The following is a 20,871-nucleotide window of genomic DNA, read 5'->3' on the forward strand; positions in this document are numbered from 1 at the left end:
GTGTACACATTGCTTTTCATGTGTAAACATTGCTTTTCATGTGTACACATTGCTTTTTCATGTCTACACATGCTACACATTAAAAAACCTAAACTTAATCACATCTCTTGTTCAACCTCGATCATACTAAATTATTATAAAGTGATCGAACTATTTCAACAAGAGATTAAATCACACTAAAAGCCTAATTAAGTGGCTGTAGACAAATTGAAATACGTAACAATTAGTTATGTATTTAATTTACATAAACATTTATATAACGGTTGATTGAAAGCGGCACAAGGTTGGCTTGAACTTTTAATATTAATTAAGTTATTGATTACAATAAATTCCTATGTCCATTAACTAGGCGACAAGGATATATTTGATGACATTTTATGCATGGGTATTTAGCATGGCTTTGTTTGAATTTTATCTTAAAGTAGATTTAGATAAAAAATATCTATTAATGTGAAGGACATAATTACGTGCAACATCATGCCTTTTATCCCCAAAGGGGTAGGCAGAGGTGCATAATACGGCACAATGCTGCTATACAATGTACACCCACTTTTCACCATTTGTGTTATAAGTCCCATATAATAGGGGGTGAGCCTATTTCCAAATACTGGGCACAATTCCAGACTCCAGAGCTACCACTGAGATTTTTTCGAAAAACCGAAAAAACACAGTATCTAATATTTTACTCAACCCGGGAATCGAACCCGAGACCTCCAGTCGCACTTGCGACCACTCGACCAACGAGGCAGTCTTTTTCGGCAGCAATAATTTTATCTTAAGCTAGATAAACATAAAACATGTAATTATGTCAAGGACTTGATTACATATTATTATGTCCGTAATATTATTACTAATAAGTAAGATATAATTACTGTCATTACTTAATGACACACTGTGTTTGTGGATGCTGAGGCAGCGATGCGTACCTAATTTATGATCTAATAATACGATTTTCGTGTCTAAAGGTAGTTCGAAACTGGTGAGATATTCTTTTTTAATTTTGCCTGTAATCACCTATTCTATATCTATATTACCTGATCACGAGGCAGATCACCTACGCCCGTCAAATCGCCTACGGGAAATCCTGTGTCAGACTGCGCCTGTTCACAAACAGGGAGAGATAGCGGCAGATCGTGAGGAAAGCATCTACCTTCAATACAAAAACGGCCGCCTCAAGGTGACAAGGCGACCGCTCTGAAAACTACTTTTAAATAATGTACCTATTCTAGAATTACGAAACTGTCTCGTTGATTGATTTTTTCGTATAATATAGGAATATTGGACGTCCACGCTCAAGGTGGAAAGACGACGTGATTAAGGTTGCAGGGAGCTACTGGATGCAGGTCGTTTCCAACCAGCCTATCTGCAAGTCATTGGGGGAGGCCTATGTTCAGCAGTGGACATCCTGTGGCTGATATGATGTTGATGATGATTAGAAGAAACCTATTGTTGCATGTTTTTCTAAACATTCTTTTCACTTCTGTTTCTATTTCTTCAGGGAAATAAATCCGTAGTGTTATGATATTTGATGTGTAATTTAGTTCTATTCCTTACTGCGCAGTAAAAATATCATATTTCATTATTCCCCACAGGGCTGGACGCTGACCTTTGTCTTCGGTGACGTGAGGATACTGTGAACAATCTGGGCCATCTGTTATAGGGCCGACATTTTGTTAGCCATAGGTATTATATTATAACATGTTTTTAAGTATTAAAAGTGTTGTAGAATCGGCATTTTCAAATTATTTCAGACATCACATCGACAACCTATAAGTGGCCACTGCTGACCAAAGGCGTCTTTTCGCACGGAAATAATATGAGCAATAATCGCCACAATTGCTCAATGCAGGTTTGCGATTTCAGACTTATCAGAAATTTTAGTCCAGATTTCCTTACGATGTCATCCTTCCCAGTTTATGTACTTTTTAAGATTATTTAAACACCACTGACAAACGGTGTAGTAAGTGTGGTGATTAATGCACAAACCTTCTTCGTACGAGAGGAGGTTTTTGTGTCAGCAGTGGTCTCTTATAGGCTGTTAATGTGAAGTGATATCCATGATAGTCCAACAGTGCACCATCATGATAAACAGACCGTCTCCACCATCATCAACAGCAATGATCTAATGATAATGACGTCATATTTTTATCCAAATATTCCTACAAGATCCAAATTACATACGGACGAAGCCGCAGCGGGAAGTTGCTTGATATAAATAGCAAATACATTAACTGTCTTAGCGGGAGTAATGTTGGCACAAAATTATCTATTTTTTTGCCGAAAATAGTAATAATTTCCTCGGTGTGATGTGACCTCATTACCAGCTTTTAATTTTAGCTTCGTTTCTTTCGCTTGTTGGTAATTCTAGTTGTAATATCCGTAATCGTTGTACTTATGTAGGCTGCAAGTTAGCTTATTACATATGTTTGTGTATATTTTCTTTTATAATTTTTTTTAAGTACTGGTCTAATTTACTGATATATTTAAGTTTAGTGAACACGTGTTTTATTTGTTTGTTATGACTTCTGGGGCTCACTGAATCACGAATGAATGATCAGATATTAGAACTGGGATGGGAAACCCCCATCCAAAACCCAACCTCAGCTAGTGTAGCTTAACCAACAACCTACAACTGTACCTAAGACATTTTTGTATTATTATAAAATAAAAATAACGAACACTATCTTATACAATATTGACATAGAAATGCTATCATGTGAAAGATAACACCTAATATATATAATTATATATTGTTTTATCAGATAACTAACGAGCTTCACAAATGTTTGATCAACTGTACTAATGTGCTAATATATGATAACAGTTTTGGTTGTTGTGATAAAGACGTTATGTTAAGAAATAAATTGTTTTCGTTCTTAAATATAATATTGTAGGTTTGTAGGTAAAGAAAAATTCAGTACCCTTAATATAGTATGCATGTTAATCGAAACGAGACCGGGTTCGGCGCTTTGATTGGTTGTTTTATTGAAGACGACTAATCAGAGCGCCGAACGTGCTGTCGATTGCTTTAAACTTAAAGCAAACTTGTACTTAGGGTACAGTAGTGCACATTAGATAAATCACCCATTTTCGATCTGTTATGTTTGTACATTTTAATAGGAGAGATCTTGATCCAGGCAAACGAGCACATGGATCACCTGATGGTAAGTAATCAGAGCCACCTATAGACACCTGCAACACCAGAGAAGCCACAGGTGCGTTACCGGCCTTTAAAACTTTTAATACGCTCTTTTCTTGAAGGTCGTATCATCAGGACAGCTCTTTCCATAGTTTTGATGTGCGAGGCAGAGAATTTTGAGAGAAACGCACATGAAAGTATACTTTTCTAGATTTCAAATCTAGAAAAATAATATTGGCAAACTTAATCATTCAACCCGTAACCTTGTATTTCCGTTTTCCTTTAAAAACTTCAAAATATCGAAAAATGTGTCAATAGTCAGTACACACCTAAATTAATTTTACCCGATTCTTACGAAACAGTTTGATAAGATTTTTTTATCAGATTACAATCGTTTACTAAAAACGATTACAAATTCATTCAACATATTTTAATGTTGATTTCCAGAAATTACATTTGGGTTATAATTTAAACCACACCTATTTCTGATAGCACCTAAATATTTTTTATCAGTATACTAACTTCTGCCAGCGGATTCGTCCGCGTTAACCCTTATAAGTACAGGAACAGTAGTGTACTGTCACGCTTAGGCTGTCACTATTCTACTAATTTTATAAATGCGAAACTTTGTTCATTTTTTTTTTTATAAAAATATTGACGTGTAAAACTGCTCTTTTGTAGCCTATTTACAAAAATAAATTCATTGTTTCATTGTTTCGTCAGTTCAAAACGGTTGAAGGGAAGGAGATGAAATTTGGAATAGGGCTAGATTATGGTCTACAATAACACAAGCCACTTTTTATTCCACGTGACGATGACAGAAGTTAGTTAGGTATCTATATAGTACCTATATAGGTTCAGTGATTTCTATCTAGTAACCTATTGAATGCACTAAATGTTAACCGATCACCCAAATAATTTGTGGTTTTGGCTGCTGTAAATAACGTAATATAGATGATTGTGGTACCTATTAATTGGGAGTGGTTTTAATCGACGTATTTATTGGTATAATCTGTGTGACATCTAGATAATGCAGTGTTTATCTGCTACGGTACAAACGGAGTCTTAAAGTTTTGGTAAACATCGAAACTGATGTTTTGCTTTATTTGAAGAAAATCGTCGGTAGTGTATAAGTTTACCTTGTTTTATGTCCTAGAAAACCTATGTACCTAAAACCAATTTCATGTTGATTTATTAATAAAAATATATTGATTGTCTCATCAGTCCAATTTTTAGATGTGTACTTTAGAACCCTGTACTTTTTTCAATTACGGAATCGAAACTCGAACTCAGTAGCATTTCCAACTACAAGGCGAGCAAAATATTCACAGGCTTGAATATCAAGTGAAGCTACAAGTAGTTATTTATGTAGGAGCATAATACGAGTATAATAATAGGCACTTATACTTGTATAAAAACATATCTAAGTACCTACCATACAACATTAATTCTGTTCACGCAAAATCGTAAACAACTTATGACTCATCGAGATAAATACAAGAAAATCTTCGTATAATACACAACTAGTGTTGCCCCACAATTTCACCCACGTGCTTGACTATAATTGATGGCAATATTATGTTAAACAACCCATAACCTTCCTCAAGATTAGGACGTGGAAAGGTAAAAATAATATTTCATTAGGCGCTGGCGGTTCCATAGATTATCGTGGCGAAAAAGGAAAACTGTTAACAGTAATATAATATTAAGTATAGATATATAATCTATTCCATTTAATCTAGAAATTATTACGGAAGAACTCGAAGTAAATACAGGCTTTAATGATGCAGCAATCGACGCAAATGACGATAACGATGAAACATTTCAAATTGTCCTAGAAACTGATGGAGGTAAATAATTATGCGAACGAGGGAAAATGACAATAAATTATAATATAACCGAGACGGTACATAATGATACAAGCCATGAATCACAACATAATGACACGAAAACTTTTGATGTTACCACTAATAAACAAACGTAGCACGAAGCTTCAATAACAAAGTTAATAGAAGAGAATTCTCAAAGTAAACACAAATTAGCGTCAGAAACTAACGCAAAACTAACATCGTAAATAACTGAATTGAAAACAAACACGATATTTATTATAATCTATAATGGAATCAACGAAAACAATATTAACGAGCCGATTCACACAATGCACGCAATCAAACATGAAATTGCAAACCAAATACCTTCCCACGGTTGACCGGACGAAAAACCGGTTGTTGCATACAGAAAGGAAATCATTCTTGTACGTTCCTTACTAGTAATTATTAAAAACTACAAACTGGTTGACTGACATACCTTAGACACAAATATCCGATATAAATAAACACGAACCACTACACTAAAACATATAAACACACATGTTTTTAAACTTCACTTCGTAAGGTTAAATATGTGAGTCGAATATCGATAGTCACTTTCGTTTTGAATCTATCGCACACGCGGTTGCCGGCTTTCGGCAAAAATTCGCGCGCACAACCACCTCCCACGAAGTCTCGAGCGACACTGACTTCGGTATTGTGAATGTGAGCGGACCCATTCTCGAATACTACGCTACGGCCATTCAGGTATGTGAACAACCTCTGAGATGGGATCATTCCATTCGAATACCAACTATATTGTATCGAGAATAAAGATAAAAGTCATATACAGGCGTAGCAGTGATAAGGCTGCGTCGATATCAGAGCTGCGTCTAGGATTCCAAACAGAGTGAGATGGGAGACTGACGCGGTAATGTGTGAAAGAGAGAGAAGTATTTCGACATTAAGATGATTGGAGCGTGAAATTTTTATATTCAGTTTGCAGCAAAAGCGCAGCATCAGGACAATAGTGAGTACAGGAGACTGTTACTGGTGGGCTGCTTTGTCTCATATTTTATTTAACGATGGAAAGAGATAAAACAACTATTATTTATTGTTTCAAAGCGGCTTTCCTGGTCTGGTCTTCTTTACCCTTACTCCTTGGGTATTCGAAATGAAAATATGCATTCGATATTATTCTGTTTTCCATCTTGTTCTACAAAATCTCATCTATATGGAAAAATGGAATTGTCTGAAGCTAAGAATAGCTCACGTTTTGTTCTGATAAATCCCATTATGGGAATCAGTTTACGCCCACATTGGTTTAATTTCAAGGAATCGAAAAATTTCAATCGCACCTTTTTCCCCAATATTATTGGTGCCAGAATTTTAAGTGATTTCAGCTATTTTTAGTGTATTGCTTCCTGAGTACATGGCGATTAAAACAAATCCATTACGATATCAAGTTATCAACTCACTGATGAATTTTAACACTATAAGTTTTTAAACTGACATGGTCACTATTATTAGAACTTATGACGGGATATTTACCATGTTTATTCACTTCGATGAGTTTCCAATATTTCGGCACTGTTGCAAGCGCCATGATCACGGATTAATAATCATTTATATCCCGTCATAAGTTCTAATAATAATTTTAATAATAGTCAAATTATCTCCTTGCTCTTCTCATACTTCATACAAGATAGTCTGCACTTGCAACCACTAAACCTCTTTGATCTTAAACCTCCCAAGAATTTACTGGAAACATTCTTCCAATTTATAAGTATTCTGCACAAGTAGATGTAGTTCCTTCGTTTATTTAAAAGCTTGTCTTGGAAAGAATTTCTTGTTACAGCAAGAACGATAAAAATCCGTTGTTGGCACAGGAGATTTTTATATATTTTATATTATTTATAGACCCAGGTGTTCGCAGATGGAATTTCTTAGAGCTAGCATAAAATTTTGTGTAGAGGGCTAACTATTATAAAAGTTAAATAGGAAAAAATATCAGGAACATGACGTCATGGTTGTCTGACTGAGAAGGGGATTTTTAAAACGTCCACTGTTATTCGGTTGTAATAATAATTATGTATTTTTGATTTTGAAGTATCCAATAGAATGTTAGTAATAATTTATAATAATAAAATACTTTATGCTATCTAAACCGGTAATAACAAAGCAAGATTTCAAACTCCACTAGCTGTTGCCCGCGACTTCTTCCGCGTATAATATTGATTTCTGACAGAATTTGGGTTAATTATTTATCTAAAATAAAGTATTTTTCTACAATAAAAGTCGTATTCTTGGTACATAAGCTACGTGCCAATAAAAGTCTCGTCATCGGTCCAGCTATTTCAGAGATTAGCCAGAACAAACAGATAAACAGACACAAGAATTATCCAAAAACAAAACTTTGTCCAACTCGGAAATAGAATTCGAGACCACATGCTTGACACTTGTAACAAATTCAAATAGAACAAGTCAATACTTGTTCAATCAATATTCCTTTTTAAAATTCTTAGTTCCCATACATACAGTTCATGGAATATTTTTTGTGCCCTGAGGGACCCCTATACAATAAAATAGAGGTACCTGTTAAGAAAGTTGGGATGAATGCGCAAAAAAAACTGTTTTGAGTGTTACCGCCTTGCAACGATTTAACACATAAGAATGTTAATAGATATTAGAGGTAGTTTTTGTATGGAGATAAATGACACGGCATTTTGATGTGATTATCTAATTACTGGTAAAGATGAATAGAGAATAAAGTCATGAGATAAAGCGAATTATGAATTTGAAGGGAATATTATGGCTAAAGAAAAAAAAATGCAAGAACTGTGATGGGGTTGAAATGCAAGATAAAACAGTTACATTAATATGACAAGACCTAATAGAGAAGAATGAAAAAAACATACAGAAATTGCAATAAAATTGAGTGTCTGTCTGACGATATCCGCAAAGTGACTGGTAGTGGTTGGATGCGCAAAGCTGAAAATCGAGCTGTGAGTGGCGTGTCATTGGAGAGACCTATGTCCAGCAGTGGACGAGAACAGGCTGATAATGATGATGATGATGAGTGTCTGATAGATTAGAATCATAATCAAAACTTCCTATGAGTAGTATCTAATAATAAGTTTGAAATCGCCAACCAGCATTGAGCATGGTGATTAATGCTCAAACCTTCTCCGTGCGAGATGAGGCCTTTGGTCAGCAGTGGACACTTATAGGCTGTTGTTGATGATATGAAAATGCCTAATTTCTAGCAGGACGGTGACAAACAGGGTTAATAAGAAAGTACTAAGTTTTGAGCAAAAGTTGCTTCGTAAATAATATACTTATGTAAGTATCTAACACACCTGCCTGATTATTGCTTTACCTAGAACCTCATACAAAACACGCAATGAAGTGAATTTCAGCGCAAATTACCAGTTCGCGTATTAATTATCTGATATTTGTTCAGTAACGGTTATGTACACGCCATTTTGTTTACTATGACAACCGTTATAAATTTGAAATTTGTTTGAAACCTATAATAGTTGTGGCATTCTCAGGAACTGTGTATTTTAGTTATTAACGCAAATTACGGTTCAATGGGCGCGGTTGTTTTGTTATACAAATACTAAATTGTTATTTTATCGTGTAATGCATTTGTTATAGGAAAGTAATCCTTATTATGTATAATGAAAATAGTGTAATAATTATTAGTATAAAAATAGGTGTGATTATTAGTCGATATTGACAGCGTTTCACGTAATACGGAACTGGATGGATTTCCTAATTTGGTATTAAGTCAATAAATATCTGTGAGGCGTTTCCAATTGTTATAAGATATAATATAATTCTCTTTCTCTCTCTCTTTCTCTTTCTCTTTCTCTTTCTCTTTCTCTTTCTCTTTCTCTTTCTCTTTCTCTTTCTCTTTCTCTTTCTCTTTCTCTTTCTCTTTCTCTTTCTCTTTCTCTTTCTCTTTTTCTCTTTCTCTTTCTCTTTCTCTTTCTCTTTCTCTCTCTCTCTCTCTCACTCTGTTTCTCCCTCTTTGTCTTTCTTTGTCTCTCTCTCTCCTTCTCTTTCTCTCTCTTTCTCCTTCTCTCTCTCTCTGGTCATTCCCTTATCTATGAGGATCGTTATCAGAATCAAATTTGCATCTGAAGCGGATGATCTGCTTCAAGATATTTTATTCCATTCGTGATCGTGTAGTGACTACGTGACTTCCAATACAGTGTCACAACACTGTCTCACATAACTTTGCCTGTTAGACTCATTCATGTATTGTAGTTTCGTGACCAAATAGTTAAGGCTTAGATGATAATGAATGCCATCGTGCATTGCTTCTTAAAGCTTGTTTGGTTTTGTTTGAAATTGAGTCATACCTGTATAGATGGTCCTCTAATAGATGAGAGCAGGAATAATACTTTCCTTCATTCACACCTACCTTTGGTTACATCACGCCTATCTCCCATGGCGTGTACCCTACACAGAGACAATGGAACGCCAATTGCTACGATTCTTTTTAGTTTCATCAACAGCCATCAATCAGTCTTTTCATGCATGCTCGTCAGTTAAGCTATCTTCACTTCTCATTCTTTTTCTGAGTGAACTAACAGTCCGTATTTTTAAAATAGTATGTAGTTTGGTGCTGATTCCAAACCTGTGAACCTTCCAAACCTGTGTTAAATCTGTAATCTGAGTTAAATGCGGTTGAATTGAAGATGATGAATTAAGGTACATTTAGTTACAAAAAGAATCCTCCATTTAAGAACCACAATTAAGTACTCTACTAAAAGTACTTTTAGACCTTTAAACACGAAGTACAAATAGGTACCTCCATTGTTTTGTCTCAGTATCCACAATTAGGTGTAATTGCTACAATTGACAAATGACTGACGCAAGCAATTCCCTTCTAAGATTAGACGTTCAAATTGTTTCGAGATGTACTCGACTTGATGATGACTGATATAAGGTCTTGACCTGCGGCCAGAATCCTGTACACCAATATACGTTTTGAGATTAGCAATCAGGGTCATTGAAAATTAAAGGCTTTGCAGTTTTAAGACATGTTAGATTAGTGCATTTATTTCTTTTATCTGAAGGTGTACCATTGCAAGATGTTATAGCCATATTATTATGAGAACTACTATCCTAGCGCCCACATAACATACCTAACATTAACATAACAATACGGAATAATTAGACAATACTCAGTGTGGGAGACCCATACTTCGGCACGAATGGGTCGGCTCGACCGGAGTGATACCACGGTCGCACAGAACACCGATGTGAAACAACGCTTGCGATGGGTTTCGTTGTATGAGTAAGGTCACCAGAGGCCCAATTGCCCCCCTTCCTAATCCCGATTCCCCAACAACATTCTTAACATTTTCATACATTCCCAAAAGACCGGCAACACACTTCTAACGCCTCTGATGTTTCGGGTGTCTATGGGCGGCGGTGATAGCTTACCATCAGGTGATTCGTCTGCTCGTTTACCAGCTTATACCATAAAAAACCTTTCCTATATTTATTTAGGAAACAGACAGGCGTTTAACACAGGCTCCATTACGTAAAATAAAAAGCCTTCTGCATTGCCTATCCCTTTACATCTCCTATACCAGTATCATGGACGTAAACAACGGCCAAAGCCTGACCAACGAAGCTGAAACTCGGACGGAATGCAAACGAAGTTAAGCTTTCAGCTTTTGATTTGACAACGTAGTCTGCAATCCGAATTGCCACGCGACAGTGAGTCGGCGATTTCACACACCTTTGTGTCACTTGTCAGGGAACATGTACGGACATGTATGAACAGGTTTAGACCTGATAGGGGTGTACGTACGTCCGTACGTCATATTGTATGCGATCGCACGCACGGCTTACCCTGCAACGCATGATTGTGCGTGCCGCTGTGGTTTCCATTGTTTCTGTTCGCAAAAAGGGATATTTTTCGCGATGACAATGTATTTTTTTGGACGATATGTTTTGTTTATTTTTGCTTGTCGTTTTTGAACCTGTGTACTGTTTTGTATTTTTAAACGTCACTTTTTCAGATAAGTGCTGTTTGACGTTGGAAAGTAGGTATGTTGTGTGTAGGTATTTTAATACTTAGGTGTACTTAATTATTTATATATGTGTATGGCCTATACAATATACATGACTTAAGACTCTAATGGTCTATTGGAGCTGTTGACTGCCTAGCAGGTTACGGGAGCTCGAAAAGCAGAAGGAGGGGTGATTTTTAGTCAGTAAAATTCTGTCTCTTCCTCTCGCCTCACCCAAGGCGAGAGAAGCCATTGGATGATTCCCCCTTCAAAAAAAGCCTCTAACAGTCTAACACAACTGATTTGATATTGTTAAACGTATAATTAAAGAAAACGTATAATTAAGTAATAATAAACATGATATTACAACGTTATAACCAAAGATTTATGAGAAATAGACTCCACCGTAACTTGAAATAACCAAAAAAAGAAATAATGAAAAAGTAATCAAGATTAAAAATAGAAGTTGAATCCAAGTTTTTCGTTTACCCCAACTTGCAGTTAATTACTACAACCTCTAGGAAATAGCAATAACTTGCTTTATTATGGACATAAATAAACTTTTATGTTAGCGGGGAAGTGCTAAGAATTCTTCGCTGAAATATTCTGAAAATGCGAGCGAGTCGAGGTTCGCGGGCCAATTACTACTGAAACTTGCTGAAAGGGGTATAACTGAAGCATTTTAGATTATTAAAAATGCAAATATTTATTTTCATATTTTGATATTTCGCTTTTATATGTATGTTGTAATACAGTTTATGTTTCGTACATTTTCGTGAAATATTATATAAGTTGCTTCGAGATATGAATTTTATATTTTGTTATTCTAGCAGCTAGGGATATAATATTATTTTTCGTGGAAGGCATTGGCGAATAAAGTAAACTCGCCTGTTGAGGCTGTCATCACAATGGAATGGTAACTTTTAAGAGAAAACTTAAGCTTATTTTCAAACCTTCAAGAAAAGAGCGTATTTCTTTTTAAAAGACTAGCAACGCACCTATGACTCCTTTGGTGTAGCGGGTGTTCATGAGTGCTGGTCGCTAACCATCAGGAGAACCGTCAGCTCGTTTGCCCCCTATTCCATAAAAAAATGCGTCCAACCTTTAGGATAGGTCCACTGAAACTTACGACTGAAGAGCCACGATCTTCAATTTCACTGTTCCTACTTATAAGAATTGCCAGTCCGTTTCGAATATAAAAAAATACTCAGTTCATCTAATATTTTACTGATAAAGTTCTATTTTCATCATAATAAGTATATCCTTTATCAATGTGCTCCCCCTCAATCCGGCTCCAACTTTCATATAGTTAGCATGTTAGCAGTTTTCCAATCAAGCTAGCCATTTAAGTCAACAGTTGCAGCATATAAACAATAGTTTTAATTAAAATCACCCGCTGGACAGTCCAGCCTATGGATATGGGTCATAGGTGACTGACCCCACAACTACATGTCGCTTCAAAATCTTAGCTTAGTGTTTATGAATAGGGATTACATTATAAAACTAACTAGCTTCTGATCCCTAGGCTAGGCCTAGGCTTTGCTTAAATCGGCTCATACCCTGTCTATATAATCCGGAGCTGCGGACTACCTAGCGGGTTTACCGGAGCTCCGGATTAATCAGCAGGAGTAGGAACGGGGTGGTTTTTAGTCAGTAAGGGTCTGAAACTCCCTCTCAGTCAGAGAAATCATTGCATGATTTGACGTTTCAAAAAAAAAAAAAACAAACCCTGTCTATCTGTATACCAAATTTCATCAAAATCTGTTTAGTAGTTTCACTGTTTGTCAGTGGAATCTAAATGATCTTAGAAAGTAGGTACATGTAACTAGGAAAAAGTTACATTGGTACTTGCAGTTGCTCCGAGCCACCACTACATTCAACGTCTTTACCTACCCTTCACCAAACAAGCGTGAATATATAAAATTCTCAAACTAATTAAGACAACTTTTCCCTCTTACACATTTTTCAAAAGTCACTCCAAAGTAATCAGCTTAGCCGGTATTACTAAAGGACTAGTTTATTAAAACTCAACCTAGGATCTAGACTAGAGGAATTTAATCTAGAAAAATCTTCACGTAAGATGGTTTTCGAGCTAAGTGAATATAGGAGATAAGCTTAGGTAATAAGAATGTTATGTAACGTTTACCTAGAAGGAAGGGCTAGGTGTTTCTTTGTTTTTCAGTGAATAAAATACTAAGTGACAAGGGGTATCGGGTTCGATTCCCGTGTCGGGGAAAGTATTACGGGGATTTTTTCGGGTTTTCGAAAATTTCTCAGTAGTAGCACGGAGTCTGGAATTGTGCCCGGTATATGGCAATAGGATCACCCCCTATTACATGGGACTTATAACACAAATGGCGAAAATGAGGATAAACAAGCGTTATTTTACGTCAGTTTTCTGTTAGGCCGTGGTATCACTCCGGCCGCGCCGGTCCATTCGTACCGAAACATGGCTCTCCCACACTTCTATCTTCGGGGTTAAAAGAAAACTCGGTATCACGTTACGATAAACTTTAATCAGATCTTCTAGAGTCATCACCGTTCAGGGGAAACTGTCGACTTTTGAACATCAGTACAAAAGATGGATTCTTGTCCTTTGTAAAATAGTTCTTTAATGTGAAATCGTCTTGTGGGATTTCTCGTTTCACTTTCTTCGTATCGGTATCGGTATCGGTCTTGTTATCATTCCTGAATATTAAAATTTCTTTCGGCATCATACCCTTGAAATTATATTTAAATTTTGGTAGGGTGGCAGATTTTAATGTGACCATATCGAGTACCCCTGCAGCGTCAGTGGAGTCCAGGTGTAATCCGACTGTGAAGAGTAATTGTTTTTTTTTTTTCATCTGTTCCCTTAGTATGAGTTTGGTTTGCGGCGAGCGCCGAACGCGCTCTCATTTCGATTACTTTAAACGTAAAGCAAGTTACTTTAGTTACTTCAACCCTTATCACTTAGGGGTATGTTTCCGAACCGATACGACCTTCAAACCTTCAAGAAAAGAGCATACTCCTTTTTAAAAAGGCCGGCAACGCACCTATGCCTCCTCTGGTGTTGCGGGTGTCCATGGGCGGCGCTGATCGCTTACCATCAGGTGACTCGTTAGCTCGTTTGCCTCCTATTCCATATAAAAAAAAGATAGTGGCCGATTCTCAGACCTACTGTATACGCAAATAAAATTTGGTAAAAATCGGTTAAGCCGTTTCGGAGGAGTAACGGTAACTAACATTGTGACATGGTATACATAAAAGATACTCACTCAAAACCAATATGATATTTCCAATAGTTGCGTACATTTTGTTTTCCACTTATCGCGTGTACATTTTCAATTCCAAACTGAGTATATGGATGATTTACGTTTATAATCTCAATCACTTTTTATTTATATCATAAAAAGTTATGAAATATATAAAAGTAATTTCTGATGTAGGTAAATGAAATGCCAATGTTTATACAAATTCATGAAATGAAAATGAAATGAGGTGACAAAATAAAAAAATAGAAAGTAGGTACACAATTTCATTTAATATTTATTTCGTAACACAAATTAGAAACATAATAATAACATGGGCATGGAAATACGAGTGATTTTATAAATAATTGAAACGAGTTTGCAATACAAAGTACCTAAATGTACAATAGATCAATGTAACTATGTATATTAAGGTCCACAAACTGATTTAAACTTTTTTCTTGAAGGGCGAAAATCATCCAATGACTTCTCCCAGCTTAGGTGAGACAAGAGTGGGAGGCAGGCTCTTACTGACTAAAAACAGTTTCACTTTTCGAGCCGGAACCCCAGCAACCCGTCAGGTCTTCCACGACACATACAATAGAAGCTAACCTCATACATTTACACTTCTTTAACTTTAACCCGTCTCGAAAGTATCTCAATAACAAAAACCAAACAAGAGATGACACAGCCGAAAATCCAAGCGTAGAATATCCCAGCGAACTGCATGAGAGTGATCGAGCAACCAGCTTGGCAGCTGTAACTACTAGTTATCATGTTAGAGTTAGCACTCTCTGCTTTAGCCACCACCGATATACCAATGGCTTCAGTGAACAGCCTCCCAGTTATTCCAGCCTCAAACAATCGCTTCATGACTTTTTGGAATTTAGCCACTAAAGGACTATCCTTTCTAATCAGCATTTCGTTATACACTGTCAACATGTTCTCTGTCGCTCTCAGCACTCTGGCTTCATCATTAACTGCAGAATCAGCTTGAAAGATGTAGAAATTAGCTTGCAATAAGAGAGTTAGGCCATTATACATCAGAGTTTTCTCAGCACAGTTGTAAAAAGACACGCAATCTGCTGAATGGTCTGCATACTTTGTGTACCTCTCATCAGTGATAAAATATTTCGAGGAATTCTTCAAATACGCCGTCCTGCCAGACTCCATGACCGCTGAATTAGTTTTAAACATTTGTGGTGGGCCTCGCACCGTGAGGAAGGAATAAAACTGTATGCTGACATAAACAGAAGAGTACACAGACATGATCAAGTAAAGTAAATTGAGGAACTTCTGTTTTTTCGTTCGTGGGTCCTGCAACGAAGTGGCACCGACGAGTGCTCCCCAACCATGTATTAACGTAGTGATCAGCGAAACAGCTTGACCGTCAAAGGACGACACTAAACACCAGACGATTGAATACGTGATGTAGAATATAATGAAGAAGTAGACATCATCCAATTTGCTTACTAAGTTCTGCCAAGATCTTTCTGCTCTCTCAGCATAGTAGACCCAAAAGACACCTTGACGGACGTATACTCCAGAATATTCCACCAAATCTCCATATATTCTGTAAAGACCACCAGCACATGCGTCTAGGCTCCCGTTCTTAATGAAATCTGTGAACTCCAAATCTTTATACGGATTCTCTTCTTTTCTGTAAATGTAATGAGTTTCTAATGTGGCATTGAAGTACTCGGCAATAATCTTTAATATTTCATAATCAAATCCCTTTATTTCTGTAACGTTGTCATAATTTTTAAGCAATTCTTTGTTAGGTATTTCTGAGAAAGGAAACAGAGTTGCCATGCCAATTCTGAATGGGCATCTGTTAAGATTATTAGGATTTTTTATTGGAAATATTTCCTCGTTTTGCACAGTACCGTTATTGAAACACGTGTTAATATGCGTAGGTTTTTCAACAACTTCTTTACACGTTTTCTCATCTATTTTAGGAAATATTGTGTACATGTTATTTTGTCCTGTTACAAAATCTTGTATTATAAAAGTGATAGCATGTTTACTTACGGAATCTCCAATTTCTTCAAGTGTATCAACACAGTTATTGCCTGAATAATCAGATATTATTATAAGAAATCTCATTTCTTTATCAATACTTTTGAAATCAAAGTTTTTGATATCGGCACATGAGTCAAAAAAGGCGACTGTCAAGCAAATCAAATATAAATCATAGTTTTCTTCGGTAACCACATCTTTTATGATAACTTGAGGTATATTGTATGCTGTAAGTTTATCAATTAGCTCATTTTTGAAGATGTTTTCTGTAGTATTACCATCTTGGTCTAGTATGGCTACAGTAGGTCTGAAATAGAGTTCCATTTCAGTTATAGTTATAATACAATCAGTGATAGAATTGAAATTTACTGTTCCTTTTTCTCTGTCTTCTGGGAAAATAAGATCTGTATCTCCATTAGCGACGCTGGAAATTATTAAGATGTATAGAAAATTGTATTTCGTTTTCTTCTTCATTTTTTTTAAACTACAATGCACTTTTGTTTTCTTTATTTGAAGAACTTTTTTCGTTTTGTATGTTTTTTCTGATAATTTTGATATTATATTGATCAATTAATAAAATGCCTTTCAGTACGCTACTAAACTAGTCTCTAATATGAAATTCTTTGAAAAAGCTTGTTTATTTATACTGGAAAGTGACATCAATAGGTCTATCATTAACTGTGTGGATAGTTAATGCGTAATGTATGCTCTTAAAAGGTTTTGAATGTAGGATATAATTAAAATTATTATATTCGATATGGATATTATATAGATATTCGATAGTTTTTAAATAAATATTTGTCTATGTGTTCAAACTCCAAACAAAGCTTACTCCTTTTTAAAAGACCGTCAACGCACTTGTGACTCCTCTGGTATTGCGGGTGTCAATGGGCGACGCTGATCGCTCACCATCAGGTGACCCAGTGACACCAAGTCTCCGGTATGACCTAAATAAACCCGAGAGATCACCGAAAAACGGGCAGATCTTCTGGATTCGGTGACTTAATAGCCATTGCCAACTTAAATACCACACATTGCTTGGGGACTTATATCATTTTGATGGTTAACGTATTATTAGGCCCTTGTTATTCTATATTTTATTTATAAATTGTTCCAGTTTTAGATGCGACTATTGAACAAATCAAATACATTTTCATCTACTTCACAAGCTTCAACGGGTGCTTTCACTAGTATTACTCATAACGTTAACGTTATATTACCTAATACTTAACTACGTAAACATAACTACGGTTTTATTTGCTTTTAACGGTACACGTTATAACTTTTAAAGTTTCCAATTATACCAATTCCAATTTACCCACTACGATTATACGTATACATATTTATCGTACAGGCAGCAGCACTTTAATCTACCTCAATTCGTCATTAAAAGATTCCCAACCTTATTGTTTTGTAAGAAGGTCGTAAATCTGTTGAAGTATTTTACTAGTGTGTATTTGACGTGCTGGCTTGTGTATATTGATTCTACATTAAGATAAGCTAGTACTTTGCTATGTTTTAAGGAATGGTTTCTGTGAATTAGGACGTTTGTATAAAACATTACGTATTTGAATTCCTGTATAATACGTGTTAAAGCGCCTTAACCTATGTCTTACGGAGTCTTACCCTTCTTTTTTTATGAAACAAGCCGGTAAACGAGCAGACGGATCACCTAATGGTAAGCAATCGCCGCCGCCCATGTACACTTGAAACACCAGAGACGTTACAAGTGCGTTGCCTTTTGGGGGTTAGGGATTGAAAGGTTGTTGGGAAATCCGGGATTGGGAAGATTAGGAAGGGGGGTAATTGACTTCTAAAATGTTACGTTAATTAGTAATACTAGTTAGTATTAAGTATACTAATAATAATCAGCACCACGATTTTTCAATTACCAATCTATTTAAATAAGAAAAACCACGAAGCCTCGATCTTTAAATTAAAACTGCAAATAATAAAAAACCGTGATTTATTTTATCGAACAAAAATGTAAGCCGATCTGAATTCATCTTAGATTTTAATGAAGATTTCTACTCCATTCGTTTTCACCGTGGAGTATGAAGATACGGAGCACACACTTTCTTGAAATGTGTTTAGGGAACTTAGGTAACAATATTAAAAAAACCAATACCTATGTATTTTTACATACACATAACCTTACTGCTGTATCCCAGGCGGAAAACATGGAATGTCAATTGCTACAATTCTTACATACTTCTTTCGCTTCATCAACAGTCATCAGTCTTTTCTCTTTAGTTAAGGGTACTTTTAATTTGGTCCTTCTTTAATATGTTGCCAATCTGGTCGCTATATGTCCGTTTAGGGCGCCCTCTACCGATACCGGCTGAAGGATTCGGGATGAAATTTGGAACAGAGGTAGATTATGGCCTGGAATAACTCCAGATAATATTTTTTATCCTACGTGAACGCGGGCGAAGCAGGTGGCAGAAGCTAGTATTTATATAAACTAAGCTTTAATAGTAGTATTGGTACTCTTATAATAGATGGCGTTGGTGGCATAGATGAAAATTTAACAAACATTTTTTTTTTACTTTCATTCCAATTGTAAGATGTAGGACTCTCTACTGTTATACTCCATGCCTCTCTCAGTGATCTTGAGAGGTTAATTAAAAAGTTACAGACTCAATTCGACCATTGAATATTGAATCCCATTCTCCTGAAACTTTCAGCCTTTCAACAATAATATTGTTTTAATTTCAGATAGAGAGATGAAACTTTTTAGCTGATTCGAATTGTAATAGAATTATATTATAGCTAACTTACTGAGTTTTGTAGTTTATTTGTTTTAAATGCCTACATAGACTACATTTATGTGTCAGGAAATTAGTTATAGAAAATAATTACATGTAAAATACTAATCTAGTATGATTACAAAACATTCCAAAAACACTATTCCTTGCTCGAGAATCAAACTCCACATCTTGCATGCTCACAATCACATTAGTGACCACTCGACCAACGATTTTTTTTTTTTTTTTGAGGTGGAAAATCATCCTATGACTTCTCTCGGGCGAGGCGAAAGGGAGTGTCAGACTCTTACTAACTAAAAACCACCCCGTTCCTATTCCTGCTTGTCGAGCCGGAGCCCCGGTAAGCCCGCTAGGTAGTCCGCAGCTCCGGGGTAGTCCGCAACTCGACCAACGATGCAGCGAATTTAAAACACTGGTAACATTTACTTTTTAGCACTTTACACATTTCAATATACAACCATACCATAATATTATAACCAAACCTTTCTTCACGCAATACTTTACACAAAAACATAATATTACCTATTATTTAATAAACAACCTTAATAAATATAATAACTAAGTACATAATTCAGATTCGCGTTACCAGTACGACGTTAGCTATATAACCAGCCTCTAGGGATGGTCATGTTTCGTCCGGGAGTCATATAAATCATAGCCGTTGACTATCACTGAATACTGAGTCATTGCCAGTCATATATATGTGCCTAGGTTCCAATATTACGTTCTAGAATCAGTCTGGGAATATGGTTAGAATTGTAGACTGTTGTTTTGTCTGTGTGTGCTTTTTAAAGGGTTTTTATTCAATAGTATTGCTTATGTAGTGCACTAAGAATACAGTATTTTTTCAGTATTTATTCCGCTTGTAGATGTATTTTCAGCATGCAGTGTGTAGCACCATCCTCCCGCCCTCCAATTAAACGCTCACGCAGCAGAGGTGCGACAAAAAAAACCCACACACACGACACGCATCAAAACATAATATGTTTCGCGTCTGTACGGAGCATCTTCAGGAGCCGCCGAAGTGTTGCATGGATTTCCGTAAAGTAACGCCTGATTCTATTTTGGTGCAGTCGTATTCAAGTTTTACGCTAAACACAGATTTGGTGATTCATATACATACATACTTAAACTCACGCCTGTCTCCCATGGGGGTAAACAGAGACTATAGAACGCTAATTGCTACGAATCTTGCATACCTCTTTTGCTTCATCAACAGCCATCAGTCTTTTCATGCATGTCACATGTATGTATTTTTAATCAATAAATAATTATGGACATATAAAATAATGGTACAGGAGTCAACAACTTAAATAACAATATTATTTAAACAATATAGATATATTGAACTATATTCTCATATCGAACTAACACAGTAGGTAGATTCATTGATATTATCTATTCGTATGTAAAGCTCACTCGACCAGACAGCTTTATCGGATCAGTTAGCTACCGCCTACATAACATACACGAAGTTATATAATAGGTTGTTAGTTATTTTGATTGCTTATAATATTTTATTGTAAAACTTGTATGGAAAATTATGTAGGTTTTTCTCACAAGTTTTTCTGATATAGACGAGTTTCTTTGGTAGCTTCTTTCATTGAAAAAATGTTGTTTATACGTAAATGTAACCTTTTTTTGAGTTGTTTCACCTTTGGTGATGCGAGATAGAGGGTTTCTTACTGACTAAAAACCACCACGTTCCTATTCCTGCGTTTCAAGCCGGAGCTCCGGTAAACCCGCTAGGTAGTCCACAGCTCCGGATCAGGCATCAGTCCTATAGGGCCCCATCTGTGGTGCCGAAGCCACTGGCAGAAGGTAGTTGTAAAATAAAATACCAAAACTGTAATAAATAAAACATTTAGGCCT

General features: G+C 36.0%; 2 protein-coding genes and 1 long non-coding RNA gene across 5 annotated transcripts in view; all 3 read right to left on the bottom strand.

The window, feature by feature from the left end:
- Positions 1 to 5,684, bottom strand: part of LOC118271617 (rho-related GTP-binding protein RhoE) — a 134,292-nt gene extending 128,608 nt beyond the window's left edge. The window contains exon 1 of one of the 3 annotated variants that reach the window (XM_050693851.1): positions 5,447 to 5,681. The gene's annotated coding sequence lies outside the window, so the exon portion shown is untranslated. Of the gene's footprint in view, positions 1 to 5,446 lie in introns of all 3 variants that reach the window. The other 2 variants (XM_035587718.2, XM_050693852.1) reach the window with 2 other exon arrangements.
- Positions 5,685 to 13,478: 7,794 nt separating this feature from the next.
- Positions 13,479 to 14,453, bottom strand: LOC126910703 (uncharacterized). The gene is made up of 2 exons (XR_007705331.1): positions 14,240 to 14,453; positions 13,479 to 13,797 (listed from the first exon to the last, which is right to left on the bottom strand). It is a non-coding gene; the product is annotated as an uncharacterized LOC126910703 (long non-coding RNA).
- A 341-nt stretch (positions 14,454 to 14,794) lies between these two features.
- LOC118272126 (uncharacterized) lies at positions 14,795 to 16,705 on the bottom strand. The gene has a single exon (XM_035588476.2). The coding sequence runs from the start codon at positions 16,703 to 16,705 to the stop codon at positions 14,834 to 14,836; it is 1,872 nt and encodes a 623-aa protein (XP_035444369.2). The 3' UTR covers positions 14,795 to 14,833.
- Between the last annotated feature and the right edge of the window lie 4,166 nt (positions 16,706 to 20,871).

Source organism: Spodoptera frugiperda, chromosome 5 (genome assembly GCF_023101765.2).
Source record: "Spodoptera frugiperda isolate SF20-4 chromosome 5, AGI-APGP_CSIRO_Sfru_2.0, whole genome shotgun sequence".
Lineage (NCBI taxonomy): Eukaryota > Metazoa > Arthropoda > Insecta > Lepidoptera > Noctuidae > Spodoptera > Spodoptera frugiperda.

Coding starts and splice junctions, on each gene's coding strand:
- LOC118272126 (XM_035588476.2), bottom strand. CDS start 16,705: ATGAAGAAGAAAACGAAATACAATTTTCTATACATCTTAATAATTTCC.